The following is a 10,900-nucleotide window of genomic DNA, read 5'->3' on the forward strand; positions in this document are numbered from 1 at the left end:
CTACATTTCTTATCTTCATCTTCTACATCCTTATTCTCTTCTACATTTCTTATCTTCATCTTCTACATCCTTATTCTCTTCTACATTTCTTATCTTCCTCTTCTACATCCTTATTCTCTTCTACATTTCTTATCTTCCTCTTCTACATCCTTATCCTCTTTTACATTTCTTATCTTCACCTTTTTAATCCTTATCCTCTTCTACATTTCTTATCTTCCTCTTCTACATCCTTATCCTCTTCTACATTGTTATCCTCTTTGTTTTCCCTTTCTACTTATTCTATATCCTTATCTTTTTCATCTTCTTCCACTTCCTTTCTCCTCCTCATCTTCTTTTACATCCTTGTTCTCTTCACCATCTTCTTACTTTTTAATTCAGTATAAACTAAACTTTCTTTAATTAAAACATACAGAAGAACCTTAATATAACGTCACCCGGTAATTTTCGTTGTAAACGGATATTTTATCATCGATTCACGTGACTCTAACCACCCCAGACTGAAACTCATTTATAGGTTCTATATAATTCCTATTACTTGAGTTATTTCGGTTTAGCGCCACACTCGATTTAGCAGGCCAGCGAATGTTGGCGTTATATCGAGGTTTAACAATATTTTTAAGTAATTTAATTAATATTTCTACATCGTTTCCGACATTTTCCTCATCCAAAATGGCGTGCAGTCACAGTCAATTTGAATAACTTCGCGTGCGAATTTATAGAAAATTTAAGAGGAAGAACCTTAATATAACGATTTAATTAAGCATTTAACATTCGATTCTTATCAGATAATTAATAAATTATCTCTCTAAGTTTATTAATTAATCATTAAAATAGAAAATATTCCCTTCTCTTAATCGAAATTATACACTTTCTTCCCCTTATTCTTCATCTAAAATAAATTAAATCTTAAAAATTAATAAATTAAAAAGTTGCGGATAGACAGACAGACTAACGCTTTAACTTATGATTTACATATAATAGTATCATTGTAGTAAATTTAGATAATTATAAAGTGACGCGCGGCGTCGCGTGCGGTCATTGCGTCGCTACGCGTTATAATCGAGTACGATGTATCTACATTATTTAATAATTTATAATCTTATAAAGAATACGTTAATTTACATTAAATACGCTTAATATTATTTATTATTTCGAAGTTTTAACAATATTAAAAAGATGATTTTAAAGAATCGTTTAATGAGTACGCGACGCGGCGCGAACGTACGCGCTGGAGATAGAGAAGGTATTAAATCGAAAACAAAGCGATACTATGAACGTAATATCGCGTGACCCACTTTAATATTCATTAAAATTGCACCCGGTTAACCAGTTTCTAATGTTCTAGTTTAAGAAGAGCATCAGGAACCAGTTTTAGATTCGCCATTCTCCTTCATACTTCATTAACTTTGCATAGAGTTTTATATAATTTCTAGGCTGATAAATTGATAAATATGAGAATAAAATACAATTTTAATGAATTTTTAGTGTTAAAATTAACAATTTTACCAATTTAAATTTATTTTAATTGCAATTTAACCCTTCAAACTGAACGGAATCGTGTAAAACACCCTTATCAAAGATCCTCTCGTTTATTAAGCTTTCTGAGGGATTTTATTAATTATAATTGATTTAAAATTATTTAAAGTTAAATAAAATATAAATATACGTTTTAATTTGAATGTTTTTTCAATAAAATATTATAAAATTTAGCTTAAAATACGAAGAAAACGTGGAATTACATAGAATACCCCCCATCAAAGATCTCCTCATTTATCGAGCTTTCTAAGGGATTTTATTAATTATAATTGAATTAAAATTAATAAAACTTTATTAAAATCTAAATTTTAATTATAATTTTAAAGTTTTTTTAATAAAAAATTTATAAAATTTAGCTTAAAATACAAAAGCAAACATGCGCCAAGTTGTAAACATTTTAAAACATTTAAAATGGACTGGTTTAGGAGAGTTAAGAATAAATTACTTAGAGAATTTTGAATGAAAATACTTAAAATTTTATAAATTCTATCCTTTTACTTATGTATTATAAAATATTTTCTAATGTAAGAATTAAAATAAATAAATAAATTGCTGTTTTAACTCGGAGTAAAAGATTTAAAAGTGCATTTTCTAACGAGAAAATTCGAATTTATTTAAAGATTTCAAGAAAAGTTTTGATTTATAAATATTATAATATATATATAGGCTATATATAGCCTATATACATATAGAGAACACTCTCGATATAACGAATCCTCAAGAAAAAACTGAGCTAAATCATTCACTATATTAAGATTTAAATATATACATTAAAAACAATCAGCAGAATTGCTCGCTATATCGGGTGTTTACTATAAAAAGAGCCTCTCGATATAGTGAATTTTTAAGAAAACTCAAGCTAAATCGTTTACTGTAACAATTTATATAAGAAACTAAGAGCCAGAAGCAAAATCGTTCACTGTAAGGGGTGCTTACTATATCAAATCACTAACAATGGTCTCTCGATATAGTGAACTCTCGAAAGACCGTGCTAAAAATCAACACTTTACTTTAAATATAAAGAATAAAAAGGATTAAAAAAACAGTTCGTTATATCGAGAATTCGCTATATCGAGTTAACACAGTTTAACTCTTCTGTAAAGCTATTAAAACAAGACGAGAGTCGTGGTTTGTTTACGTCCAAATCTACGTGGTTTTATGACGATTATTGTAAAAACTTTACCTCGATTTTACGTATTTTTTTCAATTTAAAGTTCGTCTCACCCGATTTAACGAATTGCACGCATTCTGGTCTTATTTATAAGACGTAAAAGTAAGGAAAGAGAGTAGCGTAGTTAGCAGTTAATAGTGGACCACCCGTTCGTAAGTGGAAGCAGCTGAGAGCTTCTCTCCCTCTGCGAAAAGTAGCACCAACCAGATGGAGTGCCTACCCGGCTCGGAACCGTTCACGAGCAATACAGAGTCATAGTGTATACGTGGGGAGCGAGTCGCTTGTTACCAGTGAGGGATGAGAGAGATCGCAGGCTGCACGTGATCGTCGTACTTGTTAAACAGCTTGACCATTCCCTCCTCCCTCCCCGAATTCCACCCATCGTAAGTACGATTCATCAGTAGGGTCCAGCTGGCTGGAGAAGAGGAGGTCACAACTGTGCCGAAGGTTGAACGGAGGACGAACCGGGTGCACTCGGTTGTAAGTCGTGTTTTAGTCCTCCTGACGGCTTTCTATGTCGACCTGTTCCCTTGTGGACTTTTGATTATGGTGCGTCGCCTCTTCTACCCATTGACGCTGTTGCACGTGGTTGCAGCTGTGGCACTTTTCCTTTGCCTATCGAAAGGTCGAGCGTCACGTCTGTCGCACTGTCCCGCTGAGTGTGAGTGTGTTGGATTGATTTTGGAATGCAGCAACAGAGGGTTGCAATTTGTGCCAAGGAATCTCCCTCCCGAAGCTAAGAGATTGTAAGTAACAATCGTTATTTTTTAAACTATCCTCTCTCTCTCCTATACGAGATTACACCCTTTTTTTTTAACTGTTTAAGGGGGTAAATAAAGTAATTAACCCCTTCGAATGGGGCTCGGTATCTAATTTAATTGATAAACAATAAAAATTGGCACTCCGGTGTGTCATTTAGCAGCCATTACAATGGTTATGCATACAAGAAAACTTCTCTTAAACTCATTATTTGTTAAATTCGATAAAACAATAACAATGGGCACTCCGGTGTATGATACCGCCATTTTTAGCCCATTGCAATGTCCTGAATCTACAAGAAAACTGCTCTTAAACTCATTATTGGTTATAACTTGCTAACCGTAACAAATTCGAGTCATTGTGGCAAATTTCGTAACAGCTTCTCCCGATTCGTTACTCTTCTCTCCCTACTTCCTGTTACTGTCAAGCTGTTGCATGATTTACATACAATCACTGGGAAAGAACCACCGGGCCGTATCACGTGACTTGTTGCTTGGTTTTCCTTTAGAGAATTACCCCGCTCGACGCTTAGACGAGCTTTAGATCAGGTGTTGTTTGTAATTAGAAGGATAAATGATGAATGGCGCCGGGTAATTCGAAACTTTTAACTCCCCCCTCCCCGCATTTTTTTTCCCTCTCTTCCGCTCTTTAATATCTCAATTTCTGGCTGTTAATTCTTAAAGGATGGTGTAAACTATGGGTTTACTAATTTTAATACCTAAATTTTAAAATAATTTGAAAAAAAAAGCTAAAAATCCGTGATGCGTAACGTGCGGATCCGGTGAGGAAATGAGTAAAATGTATGGAAAAATGGGCGTAATAGATGATAAAAATGCGTTAAAATTTAACATTTAACTCATATCTAGTAATTAATTAACATATTTCTGTATATAAGTACATTGTACACATAAAAAAACCCCCATTGTATGAAGGAAATTTAGTAACAGAAGCTTAACTTGTATCAAGAATAATTAATCAAAGACGTTGTACACAGTAGCAATGTCTTCCTGTATAGTAAATTTGACGACAGTAAAATTAATTCTTAGTATTTATATACACGTATAAATACTTAGAATTAAAATATAATGCTTTATGTCATGACAGAATTCTCCTCCTCTTCTTAATGAATCAATAGGAGGGGAAGCTTTAATAAACGTAAAGAAAAAAACAAAGTTAAATCATAAAGTTACGTTAAAATTCGTAGGTTTTTTTCGTAGTATTAAAGATAAAATTGGGCGGAGAAGTTAGGTAAGAAAGTTTGTATAACGAACCGAACGAGATAAGATAGGAGTTTAAAGACGTTACGTCAAGCGTTATAGAAAAAAGAAAGGCAACTCCGCCCAATGAAAGCTTAAAGCTACATAAACGGAAAAGTCGAATTATTGATGGTTGCTGCCACACTTTTATCTGTTGCTACAAATTGTCGGCATCTAGAAAATGATAAAAGTCGTGGCACCAACCAACCACAACTTGAACTGGATGAGTACATGCCATGGTTATAAAGTAACACGGAGCGTGTAATTAATTTCCCACGATATGGGAGAAGAGAAGAGGATTAGGGGGTGCTTCACTATCCAGTTTTATATGCAACGGAAATTACGCGTGTTTCCACGTTTGCTCCTATACTTTGTGTTTCCTGGACCTTTGTAAAGAGGGGGTAGAGAGAGAACTTCATTAAAACTCTACGTTTTCAATGGGGGATGTTTACAGTGCGGATCACTTCTTTAAATAAGATTAAATGATTTTATTAAATTGACATAATGTTAAGAAAAATTATGTAGATTTTTAATAGGAATTTAGTTCTTGTATATTCACCTCACAATTGAAAGAATTTTTTTGACCATTCTAGGTTTAGAAGCGATGTATTAACCATGATATAAAGTAAGAATTTTCACAGTTTATACATAAAATTTATCAAGAATGCCTTTATTATACGTACTTCTTACTTTATAGAGTCTATAAAGCAGTGGTTCTCAACCACCTTAGCCTTCTATGTATAGACTTGCAGCATTAATCGATCCTTCTTGAGGTATATGTACCACTGATTGAGAACTACTGCCTATAGTAAAGTCTCTACTGTAAAGACTTCACTTTATATGGCATAAAAATATAAAGTTTTATTAAAAGATAACCTTCTAAGACCCTAAATTAATTTGGATGAATCATTAAGTAAACCGGCTCCATATAATACTTCAAAAGCACTCATCTCACATCTTATTTGACCCACTTTTTAAACATAACACATGGATAAATATAGAATATTTAATTGTTTCGATTAAAAGCTTCTCCTGTTTCCTTTTTACGTGTAAATATAAATACATAAATTAACTGCCAAGAAATTATATATGAAAATTACCTTTTTACAAAGGTTAAAATGTCACACACTTACCTGTGTAAATATAGGTATTTTTTTTAATAATATTTTAGTTAAAATTAAGTCGACAATTGTGCTACACACCTTCACGCACACGGGGGTGTGATGTAATTGCGTGACATTATCACACCCAAGCGTTAGTGACATGAATAAAAGCGCAACAACCCATTCAGAAGTGTTGATAATTAAAGTAAAGTGGGGGGTGCCAACTGCTTTCCAATTGAGATTGAGTGTAAAAATAGTGAAAAATTACTATCAAAATTATCAAATTTATGTATTAATGAAGATAATTTTATGTGTTTTGTTTGTTTAATAAGTTTAATTTTTATATTAAAGCGAGGATAAAAAAAAAAGAAAAGAATTCGCTCCTGTACGGTGATGAAAGCATCATTAACGCCTTGAAAACTTTGATTTTATTCTCTTAATTTGTTTATTTATAAAAATCTTAAGCAGAGGGAAGTATTTTTTTTTTATAAATTTTTTTCTTATTTTTCTATGGTTACATTCACGCTAATTATGATCATTTGTTACGTTGCATTTGATGATTTTCTGTTGATTGTCTTCCTAAATTTTTTCTTTTTTTTTATGAAGAAGAGTGTAAATATTTCAGGAATTTTTACTGAATAAAAATCAGAACATTAAATAATAAACCTGAATATTTCAGTGATATAAACTAAAATTTTCTTCCGCTTCTTTACTAGTTTTTCGGAAATGTTTACGTTTTTTTCGGATTAATTTTCGAGAAATTTCATTAAATTTCCACGCGAAAAATTTTAAAATTTTAATTTTATTTACTTAAAAATACGCGAAAAGGTACAAGTATCCATTTTCTTTTTATATATAAGATTAAATTCTTTAGCTGTCTTCATATAAATGTAACACTTGATAGATCCTACTCTCAAGAAATTCTTATTTCATAACAATTTAAAAGACATACTTTAATTTTTCCACGTTCTCTCTCATCTCCATCCTCCCAAAATGCAGTTTTCTCTTCACTCCATTCTCTTAAACATGTTGTAATTTCTCCATTTTCCTAAAATATAGTTTTTCCCCTTCATTCTCTCATAATATAGTGCTTCCTCCTCTCCATCCCCCCAAAAGTATTTCTTCATCTTTTCCATCTTCACCAAATGTAGTTTTCCCTCCTATCCATCCTACCAAACACGTTGTTCTTCATCTTCTCCATCCTCCCCAAATGTAGTTCTCCTCCTCTCTATCCTCCCAAAATGTAGTTCTTCACCTTCTATCCTCCTCAAATGTAGTTCTCCTCCTCTCTATCCTCCCAAAATGTAGTTCTTCATCTTCTCCATCCTCCCCAAATGTAGTTCTCCTCCTCTTTATCCTCCCAAAATGTAGTTCTTCACCTTCTATCCTCCCCAAATGTAGTTCTCCTCCTCTCTATCCTCCCAAAATGTAGTTCTTCACCTCTCTATCCTCCCAAAATGTACTTCTTCATCTTCTCCATCCTCCAAACACGTAATTCTTCACTTCAACACGCCTCACACCTTGGCTTAAGAGACGTTTTACCTATCGAAATCTTTCATTCATTAATCGCGAGTCGCGTTTAATCCCCCTTCACCTCACCAGAGACCTTCACCCCTTTTGACGAAATCCCATTTTGTAATTTACAGAGTGAACTTTTCTCATTGTCAAGATTTTAATCAAGAGAAGAGAAGAGAGGAAAAGGGGGAAGGGAGAAAGAGAGAGAGAGGATGAGAAAAAGAGAATAATGTCGATCTTATTCAATTTCTAGTTAGAAAACAATATTAAAATATCTCTTACGGGATACAACTGTAATTTCCTTGTAACAGAGGAGCAGAAAGCGGTGCCAACTATTGCTCGGGGGTATCTGCACTTCTGTACATAAAGATTAATTTACGGTGTGTCTCTTTATCTGCTACCGGTTGTTTAAATACAGTATAATGCCAGAGGGTGAACGGGGTGACTTGTTTCTCTACCCCTGTCCCCCCTCCCGGAGTAACTGTTACACGCTGACAATACGAGCTTTTCCTCTTTCGGAGGGGGGTCGAAGTTATGTTGACACAAAGGACTAGATGAGAGGAAATTTGATCTCGCCCATAAATGAGATATTACTCGTAAAGTTTTAAAAATTTATCGATTATTTATGGAATTTTTTAAAATATATTAAGTTTTTTATATAATAAAATCGATACTTTGCCGATACTTTTATTTAATTAACGAGGATGAAGGGACGTTTTAAGTGTTTCGCGTGACCTCGCGTGTCGTCGCATCGCATCGCGTCGAGATTTAATTGTTTAATTGTTTCATTTATTACTTTCCCATTTAGTTTTTCTTTGTTGTTTAAATAATTTTTTTCTGTATTTGTTTTTAGTGTAATTATTCAGAATTATAGTAATTGATAAGGTTGCTTTTGAAATTATATTGATTAACTGATCAGGCGCCCGTCGCATTCGAGCGTACGCGAAATATTTTAGTTTAAATGGAATAATTTTTGTAATAAATATGTTTTAGTGTATTTAAAAATCGAACTAAAACACTTATGAATTGAAAAATTAGCTATTAAAATCTTATTAATCGATTAAATTCACTTTATAGAAAGTTTGATATGACCCAGTTATCGTAGACGAGCGAACGCGTCGCTTCGCGCTCCGCTTACAGAACTTTATACTTTTAGATATAGGTAGATATAAGGAGCGAAAACTCGTGAAAGTAAATTAGGTAGAAGTTGAGAAAACACACAGTTACAAGGAGCAAAAAGACGTTAAGGTAGAGTATATAGAACGAGCGGGCGCGTCGCGTCGCCTGTAAACGCGAAGCGACGCGCCCGCGCAAGTAAAAACTTTACCATCAAAAATCTGTACAAGTCATAAAGTCTATTCGAAAGTGTTATTTTTGGAGAGAAAGTAAATGAAATTCTCTATAAAAGGGAGGGAATTTAAGAAAAAAACCGGAGAAAGTAACGTGTGAAACGGGAGGTTCCAACTACCATATATCCAAGGACGTGGAGGTTAAGGTGTAACTTTGCTTTTTACAAGTCAGGTACTGATTTAATAAGACAGTAAAAAAAGTTCCACACCTCTTAGTACACTACTGCTCTTAAGAAGAGGGAAAGAAAACCTATTTTAGAAATAGGCGAAATAAATGGATTCGAGTACATATAACTAAACAGCGGGGTATCAGATCTTTAACAACACCTAAAATCCTTGATAATTAAAAGAGATTCAAACGTATGTAAATTAATGTTTATCTACTGTTTACATGTAAATTACAGTATAATATATAATATATATTATATAAAATACAGGCGTAGTATACGAGAACAAAACAGTATTACTCTATTAGACTCTTGGTGTTTCGTATAGTGAATTCTTTTTGACTGTTCCTTTCAGAGTTCACTTTTATGTATTTACATGAAGTATGTATATGTAATGTGTACAATTCTTATTGTTTGAGGTACCATGGTCATCTCATCCACACTATAATGGGGTAGAAATCCTGGCATTTCTTAAATGGCCATATTTACTTACGTTGAGGGTAAGATGGCCACTGGCTTATCGTGATATTTCCTTGCAATTAATGCCATATCTTTCTTCTCTAATTAACCAATTAACCATATATTTCCCTCCCCTCTAAAACGTTACTTAAATTATACAAATTATAGAAAATAATAATTGATTAAGTAATTAAATTTAATACTTAAATTAAATTAAATACTCAATTAATGATTTTGCAGCTCGTCTTACTTCCATGATAAATCTTATTTTTGATGTTATTTAGTATCTTGAGAGTGTTAATTAATCATCAACTTTTAATAACGGACACCTCTGAACGGTGGACACCTGTAAACAGCGGCCATATATTTTTTTTTTTAAAGAACTTTATTTTTAAATAGAATTGTTGCCCTTCTAAACAGCCACCTCTGAACAACGGCCGTGTATATTTAAAGTTCTACTCAGTGTCCGTCATTTACAGGTTTAAGTGTTTAATTATCATTAACGTAAACACTTCAAATTCACCTTTAAACTCAGAATTTTAAGCGATACGCGAGATACTTTTCTGTACTTTTGAGCTATTTTTTTAGGAGATTTTACGCTTTAATTGCTTTAAAAAAGTGTTATTATTAAATATAAATGTTTTTTTTATAATATTTTATTCGTATTTACAGGTTATTTTCGTTTAAAATCGCGTCGCTAGCGAGGAGACAAGCGACGCGATTGTAGTAACGCGTACTATTGTCGTGTTACTCTAAAACCTACACATCCCTGAGTAGAGTTATTAATTATATAAACTTTCTCACGTTTATATTAAATATTTTTTAATGTTTAAGTTAATTAAACTTTAATGGAAATAAGGAATATTAGTGATTAATTTTATGGAGCCGGAATGCGCCGCTACGCGAGCATCGCGCGCGACATGCAACTTCACCTAAATTCCTGACACATTTGGATTATAATTTTGGAATATTTTATATGTTAATTTTAATCAAGACTATTTAAGGTTACTTAAGGCAATTTTTAGGATTTTTCGGGTTTTTTTTAATGATGTAATTAGCAAAACTCGCTTTGTATAGATGCTGTCATTTCTCGTAAGATTTGGGGTTAAAGTTCATCTTGGAAGCATCTAAACAACAAGAAAATACCAAGTAATTTGCATATTCGAGCGATTTATAATATAAAATTTTAACATTTTAAATTATTAGAATAATTAAAAATTTATTAAGATATTTAACAGCATTAATTAGAAAGTTAAACACGTTTCAAACTGTCGAAAATTCGAAAGAATCGCTTAAAAATGGCTGGAAATTTGATTAAAATTGTAAGATTTTAATTAATATATTTTAATAAATTAATAATAATTGTAATTTTTCTTAAAATCTTGAATTATTATCCAGGATTTTTCGAGAATAAATAAATAAATACATAATTAATTAATTTACAATATTTAAAAATATTAATATTCAGGACTTATAAGTATAATTTAAAAACAATTTAATTAATATTATATTAGAATAATTTTTATATTTATAAAGTCAATTATAATTAAATGAAATCGATTTTGTTTACATTGACGCGCGCGAC

General features: G+C 32.2%; 1 protein-coding gene across 1 annotated transcript in view; it reads left to right on the forward strand.

The window, feature by feature from the left end:
• Positions 1-2,969: 2,969 nt before the first annotated feature.
• Positions 2,970-10,900, forward strand: part of LOC111639771 (slit homolog 2 protein-like) — a 136,323-nt gene continuing 128,392 nt past the window's right edge. The window contains exon 1 of the mRNA XM_023385712.1: positions 2,970-3,453. Coding sequence (XP_023241480.1) covers positions 3,254-3,453 — 200 coding nt within the window. The 5' untranslated portion in view covers positions 2,970-3,253. The remainder of the gene's footprint in view (positions 3,454-10,900) is intronic.

Source organism: Centruroides sculpturatus, unplaced genomic scaffold (assembly GCF_000671375.1).
Source record: "Centruroides sculpturatus isolate CEXI.00-Female unplaced genomic scaffold, Cexi_2.0 scaffold212, whole genome shotgun sequence".
Classification (NCBI taxonomy): Eukaryota; Metazoa; Arthropoda; class Arachnida; order Scorpiones; family Buthidae; genus Centruroides; species Centruroides sculpturatus.